The 15,000-nt window shown below is 49.1% G+C and overlaps 1 protein-coding gene across 1 annotated transcript in view; it reads left to right on the top strand.

Annotated features, from left to right (window-relative positions):
* The window catches only part of LOC310793432 (uncharacterized protein), a gene marked incomplete at its 5' end in the record, with an annotated part of 31,934 nt that overhangs the window by 13,139 nt on the left and 3,795 nt on the right, over nucleotides 1-15,000 (top strand). The window contains 20 exons of the mRNA XM_083655251.1: nucleotides 2,598-2,799; nucleotides 3,065-3,289; nucleotides 3,815-4,129; nucleotides 4,364-4,633; nucleotides 6,090-6,377; nucleotides 7,196-7,558; nucleotides 7,704-8,036; nucleotides 8,555-8,659; nucleotides 9,062-9,442; nucleotides 9,685-9,723; nucleotides 10,245-10,371; nucleotides 10,563-10,720; nucleotides 11,141-11,765; nucleotides 12,261-12,677; nucleotides 12,818-12,920; nucleotides 13,016-13,041; nucleotides 13,296-13,409; nucleotides 13,566-13,658; nucleotides 14,269-14,470; nucleotides 14,617-14,716. Coding sequence (XP_083511377.1) covers nucleotides 2,598-2,799; nucleotides 3,065-3,289; nucleotides 3,815-4,129; nucleotides 4,364-4,633; nucleotides 6,090-6,377; nucleotides 7,196-7,558; nucleotides 7,704-8,036; nucleotides 8,555-8,659; nucleotides 9,062-9,442; nucleotides 9,685-9,723; nucleotides 10,245-10,371; nucleotides 10,563-10,720; nucleotides 11,141-11,765; nucleotides 12,261-12,677; nucleotides 12,818-12,920; nucleotides 13,016-13,041; nucleotides 13,296-13,409; nucleotides 13,566-13,658; nucleotides 14,269-14,470; nucleotides 14,617-14,716 — 4,486 coding nt within the window. The remainder of the gene's footprint in view (nucleotides 1-2,597; nucleotides 2,800-3,064; nucleotides 3,290-3,814; nucleotides 4,130-4,363; nucleotides 4,634-6,089; nucleotides 6,378-7,195; nucleotides 7,559-7,703; nucleotides 8,037-8,554; nucleotides 8,660-9,061; nucleotides 9,443-9,684; nucleotides 9,724-10,244; nucleotides 10,372-10,562; nucleotides 10,721-11,140; nucleotides 11,766-12,260; nucleotides 12,678-12,817; nucleotides 12,921-13,015; nucleotides 13,042-13,295; nucleotides 13,410-13,565; nucleotides 13,659-14,268; nucleotides 14,471-14,616; nucleotides 14,717-15,000) is intronic.

Below are 15,000 nucleotides of genomic sequence, written 5' to 3' on the forward strand. Positions count from 1 at the left end.
TCAGTTAGCCCACCCTCTGTCTCTCAGTTAGCCCACCCTCTGTCTCTCAGTTAGCCCACCCTCTGCCTCTCAGTTAGCCCACCCTCTGTCTCTCAGTTAGCCCACCCTCTGTCTCTCAGTTAGCCCACCCTCTGCCTCTCAGTTAGCCCACCCTCTGTCTCTCAGTTAGCCCACCCTCTGTCTCTCAGTTAGCCCACCCTCTGTCTCTCAGTTAGCCCACCCTCTGTCTCTCAGTTAGCCCACCCTCTGTCTCTCAGTTAGCCCACCCTCTGCCTCTCAGTTAGCCCACCCTCTGTCTCTGTTAGCCCACCCTCTGCCTCTCAGTTAGCCCACCCTCTGTCTCACAAGGCTCTTTCATACACAGATCGCGCAAAAATTGCCGTTTAGGAGTCCCGTAAAGCCAGCCGCCTCGCCACAGAAATTGCTTTCACACGAGCCAAGCAGCACGGCCACATTACCGTGCTGCTCTGTACTTTCAGGTGAAATCCCCTGCTCCCGCATTGAAAGGCGAGCGGAGGGATTTCCTGCTCCTCCTAGCCCAAATGAATATTTTCATAGGTTAGTGTAGCCTAGGCTACTGTATGATGAACGAATTCATTCAACAAGACTTCCCTCCTAGTCCGCTGAACAGGGAGGATAGGTGCACTCGCATGGTGGGCGGGCAGATCGATATGGTGTCCTACTAAAATTGGAACGATACACGACCGCCCGCATATCAAACAGCTGCAGTCTGCATAACGTTCGTCGGGGGAATAGTATAGGCTATAAATGCACATGACTACTTAACGTTAACTAATGTCAACATCGTTTGAGCATAAAGCCTAACCGCATGGAGCATTCCTCCTGGCGTCCCTGCAGTCATGATTGTATAGGCTACTTTTTTTACTTTCACTACTGCACTTTCTTGATCACATGAGGTGATTTCCCCTGTCATTTTTTTATGAATGAGCAGACCATTCGCACCTTTTCCGGCTCGCTGCGACGACCTTTCAAGTGGAGGCGGGTTGCCAGGTAACCCGGCGCTGTTACTACCTCCCGTCGCGGGACAAAAGGCGTAAAACAATTGTCCACCAAAGCGCATTCACGACTTTCACATCGGAGGCGCTAATCCTATTTTCCGTGCATTTTTCGGCTTTCAAGGCCGGTGTGAAAGAGCCTTCAGTTAGCACACCCTCTGTCTCTCAGTTAGCCCACCCTCTGTCTCTCAGTTAGCCCACCCTCTGTCTCTCAGTTAGCCCACCCTCTGTCTCTCAGTTAGCCCACCCTCTGTCTCTGTTAGCCCACCCTCTGTCTCTCAGTTAGCCCACCCTCTGTCCCTCAGTTAGCCCACCCACTGTCTCTGTTAGCCCACCCTCTGTCTCTGTTAGCCCACCCTCTGTCTCTCAGTTAGCCCACCCTCTGTCTCTCAGTTAGCCCACCCTCTGTCTCTCAGTTAGCCCACCCTCAACCAGCTCAGTGACCTGACCTCGTGGTCTGAGTGTCCGCCCTGAGACTGGGAGGTCGTGAGTTCGATCCCCGGCCGAGTCATACCAAAGACTATAAAAATGGGACCCATTTGCCTCCCTGCTTGGCACTCAGCATCAAAGGGTTGGAATTGGGGGGTTAAATCACCATGTGATTCCCGAGCGCGGCGCACGCTGCTGCTCACCGCTCCCCCAGGGGATGGGTCAAATGCAGAGAACAAATTTCACACATTGTGTGACAATCAGTGGGACTTTACCTTTACCTTTACCCTCTGTCTCTCTGTTAGCCCACCCCCTGTCTCTGTTAGCCCACCCTCTGTCTCTGTTAGCTCACCCTCTGTCTCTCAGATAACCGACCCTCTGTCTCTCAGAGAGGAAAGTGATTCATTGATAGCAGTAATATGAAGCTTCTTGTTTCCTCAGTGCTTTCTCCTCTGTAGATAGTTTGACTTCTATTTTCTAATGTTAGGCTGTTGACCTTGGTGTGTCAGGGCTAGTCAGACCGGCTGTGGACAACAGCTGAATGTCTCAACGTGTGTGTGTGTGTGTGTGTGTGTGTGTGAGAGAGAGAGAGTGTGTGTGTGTGTGTGTGTGTGTGTGTGTGTGCGTGTGTGTGTGTGTGCGCGCACGTGTGTGTGTGTGTGTGTGTGTGCGTATGCGTGTCTGTCTGCTTGAGCATATGTGTGCCCTCAAATGCAACAGCTGTCGGTCTAAGCAGCAATCCCTAGAGATTTGGACCTGGGAAATTCTGAACGAAGTCAACATCCTGCTTGTCCTGTGTGTGTGTGTGTGTGTGTGTGTGTGTGTGTGTGTGTGTGTGTGGGGGGGGGGGGGGGGGGGGTGGTAATAGGCATCCTGTTAGTCTCTTTGATGTTGACAGTAAAGTAGGGAAGTAGCAAGGTGACAACAAAAACACAATTCCAGCTCCAAGAATAGCCACATTCCCGACGCTCCCGACACATTCCCGATGCTCCCCGATAGGTCACAGAGAAACTGCACTGCCTTGCTTCCATAGTACAGTAGCGTTGATTTATTGTGCAAAGACTGTTTTTTCCTCACTCTACCACTTCTAACCTCTTTTTGTGCTCTCTCTCTCTCTCTCTCTCTCTCTCTCTCTCTCTCTGCGTCGCTCAGGGCGAGGCAGCGACTCGGAGGCCGATGCCCCCAATAGGAAGCCAGATGTGCGGAAGGACGACATGTTGGCCAGGCGGACCGCCAGCGGCGACTCAAGAGCCCCCGTTCCCTTTAACCAGTTTCTTCCCAACCGAGCCAATGCCAGTTGTTACATCCCGCCTCCACGACGCAAAGCACGCACAGAGGAGGGCGAGCAGCGGAGGTAATGTGGCCCAACGCAGAAATGGAACAAATAACTCTGATGCTAATTAGAATTACGGCACATATTATTTGCAAATGCACTTTTCATCAAACCATTAATCATAAAGTGCTGCAAGGGAAAACAAAAAGATAACACATCAGTATGGGGTACAAAAAAAAACACCCACGCACGCACGCACGTGCGCACGCACACACACACACACACACACACACACACACAGACTCACCCCTGATCTCTCCCTGAACACTACACACCGTCCCCCCAGTCACCCCCACGCCGCCACAGAGCAGGGCGAGGGCAAGCCACCGGGGCCGCGCTGCAGAGCCCCCAAGACGGTCACCTGGGCAGCACCCGAGGACAGCGGTGACCAGGGGGAGGAGCCAAAACAGGAAGAGGGGGAGCTGACGCAGGAAGTCCTGGAGCAGAGGAGGCTGCGGATGCTGCAGAAGGCAGGGATTAAGGTTCTGCCCGCTGCCGTTCGCTACAGCAGGTCAGGGAGGAGGGGGCGCGAGAGACGCTTTTGGTCGTGGTCACTAACCAACAGCTGACTAGCTGACGCTTGTTTGTTTATGGTGTGTTGTGGTGAGCTCCCTCTCACACGCAGCGCCGCTGCTTGACGTTTAGTGATATGCGGCTACCTGGTTGCAGAATACTGGTTAATGTTTGTCTGGTTTTGTGCGTTGGCATACTCATGGTTTCTGGAGAGATTGATAACTAACTGCTTGCTTAGTATGGGCTTGTTGTGTAGGTAAGGGCTGGTTTTGGTTTCAGGGGACAGGCATTGCTGGTTGATTGAGTGATTGCTTTGGGGCTGCTGTGTCAAACACACTGACACATTTGGACTGTGATCTACTCAGGACTAATGGACATGACTGCGTTTCATAATCATGCTTGTGGGTGTGCGTGTCAAGCCAGAAGCTTTGCACGTCGTGACCTCTCCGCTCAGGATACAGCATGGTGGCTGTTCAAGCGTCTCTGAAATGATCGCGCCATGCTGTCCCGTCTTCAACCGCAGCCCGGCCGCCGCGTCCGAGGAACCGGAAGTCCGGCCGCCGTCCCCGAGCATCATCCTTCGCTGTGACAACGAGTTTCTGAACACTCAGAAAGCTGCGTGGGACTCCTCCTCTGACGGCGAGGGAGACGCCGCGGAGCTGAAGAAAGTGCCAGACGTGCGTAGGGACGACCTGGCGTCCAGGCGGGGGCCTCGCGTCCCCGCGCCTCCCAGGGTGCACCAGTTCCTCCCAGCTCCAGTATGTAGCAGCAAAGACCGCGAGCGCTGGGAGGGCATTAGACGGGCCTCGCAGCAAGCGTTGCAGGAAAAGGAGATCAGGTTAGCCGTGTTTGTGAGCTTGTTTGTGCGTGAATTTGTCCTTTTTTTTCATTCCTTCCTTCATTTCCTCTAACTTCCGGCTAAATATTCCTTCCGGTTTTCCTGCTTTCTCTTTCTTTGGGTGCTGTGGTGACCGGCTACGTGTGCCTCTGGCTTTGATGTGTGTGTGCGTGCGTGTGTTCCACTCTGACGCGTGCTGTGTGACGGCACCGCACTGCCTCTGTGATTGAACAGTGACAGGGAGGCGGTCCCTGACATCATCACACGCAAAGACAACCCCTTCCTAAACTCCGCCCCACGTCACGAGGAAGAGGAGGATGAGGAGGAAGAGGGAGAAGAGGGAGGGGTTAAGGCGGTGCCCAATAAGCAGAAGGATGACCTGGCTCACAGGCGGGCTCAGGCTAGGTCCCGCCCTCAGAGGGACGGACCAATGAGCTTTGTCTCTGCCTCCATGAGCCAGGCAGATATGCAGAAGTGGGAGAGACTCAGGATGACTGAACCCAGGTGCCCAACACTCACTCTCTCTCTCTCTCTCTTTCTCTCTCTCTCTCTCTCACACACACACACACACACACACACACACACACACCACACCACACCACACACACAGCAGCCCAATGCTACTGTACTTCAAGTGTGGCCACAATTGTGTGTGTGTGTGTGTGTGTGTGTGTGTGTGTGTGTGTGTGTGTGTGTGTGTGTGTGTGTGTGTGTGTGTGCGTGCGTGCGTGTGCGTGCGTGCATGCAGACAGTTCAGGGCCATTCATCTATCGCTGTTTCGAACATTTGTCGACTTGTTCAGTATCTCAGTGGAGATTAAATATATTGCCAAAACAAATAAAAAGTCTAGCTACGATTACAGACAGAATATTGCAATATTGTTTGAGTAAAAAATGGATGTTATTGTGCCGGATTTAGTGAGTTTGAGTATGATGTAAGTTTTTCACAAATATTGCACTTAATTCATGGGCCAAAGCACTGAAACACGTTGTTCACAAATCCATTTAGACGCCCCTCTCTCTTAAACAATTACTGTCATTGCAGCCTCTGTGATTTGGAAGTTCATACTGCAATTTCTTTTTAAAGAATAATTATTAATTGTTTGCTCTATTTCTCAGTATTGCTTCAGTCTCTGTTTTGTCTTTAGTCTCTCATATCTTGTAGCTTTACTCATCCCTGTACTTACCTCCTCCTCTCTGTACCCCCCTATGTTCTCATGTGGTTGTTAATTCTCCACATTATTGTGTTCTAAGGTCCTCTCTGACAGGCATTGAAACAGAGTAAGGGAACTGGCAAGTGTGTGCCTGTGCGTGTGAGTGTGTGTGTGAGAGAGAGAGAGAGAGAGAGAGAGGGAGAGAGAGAGAGAGAGAGAGAGAGAGAGAGAGAGAGAGAGAGAGAGAGAGAGAGAGAGAGAGAGAGAGAGAGAGAGAGAGAGAGAGAGAGAGAGAGAGAGATTGCGTCTGACCAAAAGAGGGGAGAGGAGAGTCTGGGCTGTGTGAACACTGGTCTGTCTTTGTTTGTCCTCTCTGTGCTGATGTCATTAGATGGGTTTTTTCATGTTGCCATAGCAGCCACAGTTAGCAGGAAAATGTGACGACCTACCTACAGTCTTTTATTTGACCCAAGAGACAAAAAGCTTTAACGCGTGTGACCGTGTGTGAATGTACGTGTGTGTGTACGTGTGTGTGTCAAGGTGATGCCAGTGCAACACCCTTCACTATGTCCATATCCATACTCCATACTCCATACCTCATCCTTCCTCTCTCCTCATGTTGACCATTCTGATCCTCTGTCTCTCTAGTTGCTCATGATTTCTTCTCCACCATGTTTCTCCTCCTCCTGTGTCTTGTCTCTTCTACCCTTTGGTTGATTGTGTGTGTGTGTGTGTGTGTGTGTGTGTGCGTGTGCCGGCGTCACTGTGTGTGTCTTCATGTCTTCATGTGTGAGCTTGTATCTACAGTGAGCCTAGCCCAGCGCCTGTGTGTCAGGCTTGTCTGGAGAAAAGTTATGGAAGTCCTGTCGTCGGCACAGCAAAGGTCGGGCACGGTCATAGCAAAGTTGTGACCTTTGGGGGCGTGACTGAGATCGAGCAGCCGATCGACACAGTCACGCCAAGGGAAGGGGAGGAGACAGAGTTGCTAAGGCGACTCCTTGCCAAGGCAACTGTTGCCATACCTACCATTGGCCTGGGCTCCCAGCTTTCTGAGTGGGAACACAGGTATGAGGCCAGGGCCAAGACCGCTAAGATGTTGGCTAGAATTCAAAGGGGCCCACATATAAAACATTATGGACTATTATGGTTTAATGAGGTGTTTTGTCTCTAATGCATTACTTAGTTAATGGTCTTGTCAGTGCCGTTTAGAGATTTTTCTTTAACATTGTATTTGTTTGGATTAGTGAATTAGGTAGCTTGGCTGCACTCCCCTGCATTGTACTGATTTGCTTGTATTTAACTAGGAAACCAAGGTACACTCTCTCTCTCTCTCACACACACACACACACACACACACACACACACACACACACACATACAAACAAATGTACTCATGCGCATACACAGGCACACATTGCTGCAACGAGCCACAGCAGCTGCACCAATCTTACTTTACAACATTTCTGTTCAAACTTTCTGCTGACGTAATACACAAATCTGTTTACTTCCGATAAGATTTTTCAGATTTTCTTTGAATGAATGAAATGGAATGACTGGTCAATGCACCAGCACTCCAGTTTATAGGCTGCTGGATGACTCTGGTGGTGTAAATCTAAATCTCCTCATGGATTTTGAACAGATGTCTTAGAGTGCTGAATGTTTTATTTTCTAACGCAGATTGTTTGCATCAAGCTCTGTCATTCTTTGCCAAGACACTCCCACCAGCTTTCAATATCATTCCAAACTGTTCTCTAAAATCACTATCGAATAGTTGCGGTGACTTCTCCTGGCCTGCTTTACCGCATGTCCCTGCCTGCGTTTGTGTCAGTACATGTGAGCTTGGGCTATGAAGGTGGGCAGGGCTTTTTGCACTCTTGCTGCTGAGGTTACGGCTTTTTGTGATGCCCTCACAGCCAGGTAGATGGTGCTGACCTCACGCAAACCCCGCCCCCCACCGCCCAACTCCCACCGTTGTCCCCTGAAGCCCCTCCCACTCACGCAGAGCTGGACGCACGTATAGCTCAGTACGAACGGAGAGCAGAGGAAGAGGATGAGGAGGAAGAGGAGAGGATCCCGGATCTTCGGAAAGACGACATGATGGCGCGGAGGACGAGGGGTTTCCGTACACAGAGCAGCGGCGTTACGGCAACTTACAACCGTTTCCTGCCCCTCCCCGCCTCCAAACGCTGCACACAACAAGAGGAGGTCACGACTGACGCCGCGCCGCGGAGCAAGAGGGACGTGCAGGCCGACAGGAACAGGAAGCTGCACGCTAGGTGGGCTGATAACAGTGTGTGGTCGGGTGTTGTCTAACAGTGTGTGGAGGACACTAACCAGCTTGGTGTGGTGTGCATCTCAGAGAGATCGTCCTGCTTGATGTTTACAGTGTTTACGGTGGTCTTAAAGGGGCTTCTCTCCTAGAGCGGAGCAACAGCAGCCCAGGGTTCCCATGGAAACACCTCAACCGCGCACTGACACGACGGTGATCCGGGCAACCGCTCATAGCGATGACCACGACGACGATGATGACGATGATGAGTACGATGAAAATGGGCCTGTGCCCAACCCGGCGAAGGATGACATGATGGCCCGAAGGACTGGATCGTTCCCAAAACCCGGTGCGGGTGGAGCAAGCCAGTGCTTCAAACAGTTCCTGCCAGTTCCTGGATCAGCCAAACCGAAGACCAGCCCGTTGTCTGGAATGAGCCAACTACACAGCCGGCCTAAATTCACAGACAAGATGGCTAGTGAAAGGTATTCACTGTGGCATAGTTTGTTTGTAAGCTGAGAAGAGTATTCTCAACTTCTAGACTTAGACTGTGTGTGAGTGTATGCATCAGCCAACTCCAACTAACATGCATCATTTTACTGGTGAAGAGGAGCATTTTCTCACGTTCAGTTTGTGGATCTTTTAGACTTGATGCTGACTTGATGGTGTGATTAGATTGGTCCCGTCCCAGCATGCTTGACTGCTTGCAGCTGTGATTTTCATTGTATTGTTCGTAGGTATTGTCGGCTTTGATTTGGTGATTGTGGTCAGATTCTTACACCTCTGTGTCCTGTGAGTGAAATTGATTGATTGATTGATTGATTGATTGATTGATTGATTGATTGATTGATTGATTGATTGATTGACTCATTATTGTCTGTGTTTAGTGTTCAGTGATGGCCCTTTCCCCTCTGAGACCTGCTAATGTTCCAGGAACATCATTGAGATGAGTCAGCTCATTTCTGCTGTCCTCTCTCACAGCCTTGTGCTCGTGTGGGAGTAGAGCAGATATGATTGTATCCTTCTGGCCATCTGTGAACTGGGCGAAGGCTGAAATCCCTAGAGAACTGAAGTCCTCTGACTTCATCGAAACTCACAGGTCCCGAGGGTGGGGGGCTATCTCTGGGTGAGCTGAGGAGAGTTAGGTGCTCTTCTGGTCAGGAAATTTTCACTATCAGAGAGACTCTGTGCACAGATGGACTGTTTCATGCAATAACTCCTGCAATGTTTATATTTACAATGAACGACTGCTTTATTGAGCCAAAACAACAACACTTTCAGTTAGTGCAGTTTTTCTGCCATTACAGTCCCATATTGCTTGTCTCAGTTTTGCTTCATCTGAGCTAATCCGGTCTTTGTCGGTCAGGTCTAACCTCGGCTTGTTCGGTCCACTTTTGCTCGTTGGGTGTTTGAGTTGGGTTTGGCCTGGTTTGCTGTTTGTCTGCGTATTTTAAAGCTGGATTTCCTGGTAACCTGCTCCTTATCACCGGCCGGCTCACTCTCTCGGCAGCATCGTCACTGAGGCAGCGGAACCTCAGGCCCCGCCCTCCAAAGCCCCAACCAGGAAGTGCGCAGGGGTGAGGGAGAGGCAGGAGGACGAGGAGGGAAAGCAAGCGGGAGACAACAAGATCCCCCCTAACACCTCTGTCACAGAAGTGTTTGAACCCCTCTCCTCTCCATCGCTCACCCCTCCGCCCAGCCCCCCCTCTGCCCAGCCTTGTAGTGTGGCTACAGAGAGAAAAGAAGGGGAAGAGCAGAGTGTGGTGAAGAGTGCTAAGGAGAGGGTGGAGGAGAGGATTGAGGAGAGGGTGGAGAAGAAGAGGGGAGTTGGGGGTGAGCTACCACCAAGAAGACCTCTCTGGTCGGAGGAGGATGACCTGCCCCCCATGATGTGAGATGCCCCATCAACTCCAATTGCATGCATCTTCTTCACTCCCATTCTGAAAATAATGTTAATTGTACCATACTACCTTTGTGCTGCAATGATGTGTTACATTGAAAGCCTTCCCTTGAGATATGAACTATGCCCCCCCCCCGCCACACACACACACACACACACACACACGCACACACACACACGCTTCCCTTCACCTGCTCTTCCCTGTCATTCACTTTATTCTGTTATTGTTTTAGGATGAGTCGACGAGTTGCTTTTATGTCTGAGGACACTGAGTAAGTCTCTCCGCGTTGAACCTGGATGAGCTCTTGCATGGAGCTCTTGCATGGCAACAAGATACACAGACTCTGCATGGTTGATTTCAAGACTGCCATCAACAACCAACATAATAATATGCATATACACTGATCTCATCACATGCTTACTCCTATGCATTGTCCTCATGTCACAGCTCATAATGCTAATAACTTCCAGCCTTTCATTTTCATCATTTATTTTTCAGTTTTACCTCTAATTTAATGCTCTCCTTTTTTTTATTGTTTATTGGTTTGTTGTCAAGATACACACTCCTATATAGACTGCTCGACTAACCCACTACCACTAAGTTGAATGAATGTATTTGACTGCCAAATCAATTTAATTTGCTTATTATCAATTAGCAGTTGCATTTTTCTCACTTTTAGGGGTCCAATTGATCCAAGTGAATACATGTGGGAAGAGTGAAGAAGAAGAATGCAGAAATTTGTCTTTATTGTATATACGCCAATTTACACTTCATTTCCTATTTCCTGTCTAGGAGTGTGAGTATGAGCGACATGCTTAGCGAGGAAGAGGTGGGATATATACAGCCTCTGAGCCAATCACGCTATGAACGAATGCATGAACAGTACGACAATCAAGAGGAGGGCGACCAGTGGCAAGACGTAAGAGACAAACATGGGAAAACACAAAAGACATACGCTATTTAAATACAGCGAGAGCGCATGTAGGCTATTATGTAAATGAGAGAATGAATACAATGTGTTGCTGTGAAATGCTTTGGCATATTCAAATGACAAGTAATATCCCGAATAAACGCTGCTGGCATTGTTTTGACAATATGAACCTATGACAGGCCTTGGCTTGCTGGAAGAGCCGGCGCCGCAGCGCATCACAGGACCTGATCAAGAAAGAGGAGGAGAGGAAGAGGATGGAGAAAAGGATGAAGGAGCAGGGAGGCCACGCCTACAAGAGGAAGAGCATCAAGACCTATAAAGAGATCGTGGAGGAAAAGTGAGGGCAGCGAACGGCTCAGAGAAGAAGCCCTTTTAAACGTTGCAGAACATTTTTATCCCCAGGCTAAATGAATGTGCCAGTAGGTCAGAACCAGAACTCCCGCTGGCCTATCCTGAAGTGGGCTGCCCTCATTTTAGTCCAGGGCAACAATGAGGGCAGACTTGTGTAGGATTTTGGGCAGCTTGTGCAGCTTTAAAGGGGCTAAATTAGCCTTTGCCCAGCTGTTAATTTAGCGTTAAAGGTCACCTTGTACATTATTAATCTACCATATGAAAAGCACTGGAGAGAAACGAGGAGGGAAATCATTTATTTTCCTTGTTTTTTCCTTCTTCACCCACCCCCAACTTCCTTTCTTTGTGTCTCCCTTCCACCCCAAACACTCTGTCCCCCTACCAACCCACCACCCGTCTTTTCTAGGGAGCGCAGAGAGGTGGACCTGTGTGAAGCATACCGGCAGGCAGAGACTCCAGAGGAGGCATCCATTGTTTTACAGCACTACGCTCTTCGCTTCACCATCAGCGACGCCACCTTGGACAGCCTGAAACTGCCCAGATCCACATCCCAATCCAACACGGACCCAAGTCAGGTGGACCAAGAGCACGAACCCACACAATCCGCTGCTGACTCTGAGACGTCGGACCTTCTGCACAAACCAGAGCCAACTGTTCTAATGGACCAGAAGCACAAAGAGATGGACACAAGTGCAGAACAAGAGAGATCAGTTGCCCTCTCCACCAGCGCCCCGACACTTAACAATCCCCCCGCCACTGTCACACACTTACAACACACGACACCAGGTCAATCCCAAGAACACAAAGAACCTCAAACCAAACAGACAGAGGCTCCGAGGCCAGCAGGCCAAAAACCCATTTTAAGAGATACGCAGCCCCGAGCGAAACAAACGCCACCTCGGACGGCGCAAGCACAGCCTCCGCGCTCACACCCCTCCCAGCCGCCCGCCCCCTCCAGACCCATCCCCCTGCTCACAGCCAAGCCCTACTGCCAGCCCAGGAACGCACGCTCTGGACACAAACCAGTCAAGGTGAGCGCTCAACGTTAACACAGATCATCCAGCATCCTCGAACCCAGGGATTCTCAACTTCATATCACAGACCCCTAATCTAGTACACACTAATCTAGTACACATTATTAATCTAGTACACATTAGGGCCACGGACCCCCATTTGATTAGATTTTTGATTAGATTTTTTTCCTCTGTTCCGGAAAATCTGAAATATCTTGAATATCAGATATGATTTTGTCCAGAATTCTATGACTATCTGTATGTTAGATAAGAGTGAAACCATGACCAAAACAGTCATTCTTCTACATTCTGTAATTGTGTTCATTTCTAAATTGCTTACATATAATGGCTGAAGTATAACAATTCATCAATTTGCTGGGGACCCCCTGGAACCCACCGAAGAACCCCTGGTGGCCCCCGGACCCCACATTGAGAAGCACCGCTTTAACCCTGTGCACTTCACTGCTCCGACCTCACGGCTAATGCTGACTTTTTGTGTGCCTCCCACTTCAGATGGATGGGCTGGTGCGCCTGAACGGAGAGGTGACAGAGGAGACGTGTGTGTCCACACCGCCGGCTGCGTCTTCTCCTCGAGAGGTGACAGAGGAGACGTCTGTGTCCACGCCGCCACCGTCTTCTTCTCCTCGAGAGGTGACAGAGGAGACGTCTGTGTCCACACCGCCACCGTCTTCTTCTCCTCTCCGCTCGCCAGAGGGGAACAAAGAGGCTCCTTCTGCGCCGACGGCTGCCAACCAGAAGAAAGAGGAGCAGTCACCGCCTCCGCACACGGAGAAAGTGACACCGTCCTCAGGCTCTGCCATCAGCTCCCTGCTCGGAGGCCGGAACTGTATCACCACAACAACCATCGTGACGGAGATGACGCAGACATACGTGGAGCCACACCCCTCGGACATCCACAGCAACGGACAGGTGATATAATGCTACAAGTGACCTCGGTGATTGCTGATTAAATAGTAGGGAAACATGCATCAATAGGTGCAAAAGACATTTATAAAGACAAATACATTTTTGAGTTGTTTTATTCATGTAGTTGACTATTCAACTTTCAGGTCAATGGGACCATGGTGCTGTCAGTGAGACCAACGCAGGAGAACGAGGCCGTGCCCGCTACATCACCCAACAACGTGCAGGCTTATTCGCCCACCGTGACAGGTACACTTGCATGACACCTTTATAACTTCTTTTCAGTTTGTCTTATTAGTTACAGTAGTAACTTTTATTTTTGTGTCTGTCTTCCTATTTCACAGAGGGACTTGAAGAGAGCAATGTCACCGTAAGTAGCTCTGGACAACTGCAACTGGTTTTATCCAGACTGGGATTCTCTCCTTCATTCTGAATTGAACCCTGTCCTGATCCTTCCTCTCCAGTAGGAGTCACTGTCCTGATCCTTCCTCTCCAGTAGCTGTAGTCACTGTCGTCAGACTTGTTGTCCTCTCACCTTTCCTCTCTTTCTGCCCTTTTGCTTGGTACACCTGTGTGTGTTTGCATGTGTGTGTGTGTGTGTGGTTGTTTGTGGGGTCTGGGTAGATTGAGACCCCCATGTTGAACTTGGCTAAGCGTGTTAATCACTGGGTCTGGGACCCCAACGAAGAGCGTAAACGCCAGGAGAGGTGGCAACAGGAGCAAGAGCGCCTCCTACAGGTACACTGGTGTACTGGTGTGTGTAAAGCATAGGTCGTATGTACCAGAGGACGCATCATAGTCACTATTGGATATCAGTCTGTGTGTGTGTGTGTGTGTGTGTGTGTGTGTCAGTGTCTGTGCAAGTGTGCATATTTAACATTAATATCTTTGCAGGAGCAATACCAAAGAGAACAAGAGAAGCTGAAGGAGGAGTGGGAGAGAGCACAGAGAGAGGTGGAGGAGGAAGAGAGGAGACACAATGAAGAGGTACATACACACACACACAAACACACACACACACACACACACACACATCGATACACATACAAACTACAGGTGTAACAATATGTATATTACAATTACAATATGCGTATTCGTGTTTAGGTACAAGGCTTTAGGTTCAATACGCATTAATGCAAACCAAACTAATCTTTCACTGCTGAACAGTGCAAAACGAGATGAGATGAAATGAAATGAGATGAAAAAGATTAAAAGTACGGTATTTAAAAAAAACATTGTCGTAAATTGAAATAAAGATGTACATTAGACTGTGAAACTTATAAAATAAATAAGTAAAATAAATAAATAAAAATATTTCAAAGAAAATTCACTGGAATTTATACTTTTTTGCTGTATCAAAAACATACCGAACCGTGACACCACCACTGTGTCGTATCAAACCGAACCATGTATTTTGTGAACGGTTAAACCCCTATTACAAACACAGCATGAACACACAACACGTCCTGGTGTCTTTGTATGCATGTGTTTGTGTGTTCATGTGTCTTTGTGTGCATGTGTTTGTGTGTTCATGTGTCTTTGTATGGATGTGTGTGTCCATGTGCTTTTGGCATTCTGTTATCTGTGTTTGGTCCAGGAGAGACGGATTCTGGAGGAGACAGCAACGCCCCTCAATCCCTCCGGCTTGTCCAAACAGCAGCCGGGTCAGACGGCGACCATCTCCCCGGCTCAACAGAACCACGAGGCAGACCGGAGAAATGTTCCCACACAGCACAATGGCCAAAGCATCTCCACAGGGCACGAGGACCAGCATGCTTCAAAGCTACATTTTTTCCAGGGTGAGAAACATGGACAAATACACAGACATACAGGAGATGTCCACATGTGTCTGACGCTCAGCTGAATCATTTATCATTACTTTCACAACAACATGCTCCTCAGATTTTTTCCCAGTAAAGCTTTATTTTATGATTTATTTGTGTAGATTCATCATGTGATGGTGAGCGCTCAAAGAAGCGCGAACTGTGGAAGACATCTTCTCTGGACCGCAAGTCCCAGCTAAACCAGTCCAATAGTGTCAAAAGGTACGCACTGGTGCTGTATGCGTGCATGCGTGTGTGTGTGTGTGTGTGTGTGTGTGTGTGCAGAAGTGCATATGTGTGTGTTTTTCTGACTTCTCTTAGTTTGCTATGATCTTGTCCTGTATGGTTTTCTGAAAGAAAAAGAGTGCTTGCTCATTGTATTTCTCCTCTCATAATGTATGTGTTGTATTGAACTGATTGCCGGGTTTTTTACGAAGAACAAATGTATGGAAGCACTACATGAGTGTTTTTTGTGTCTTAATAACAAACGGTTGCTGTTATATGTG

Source organism: Poromitra crassiceps, assembly GCF_964638095.1.
Source record: "Poromitra crassiceps genome assembly, chromosome: 19".
Classification (NCBI taxonomy): Eukaryota; Metazoa; Chordata; class Actinopteri; order Beryciformes; family Melamphaidae; genus Poromitra; species Poromitra crassiceps.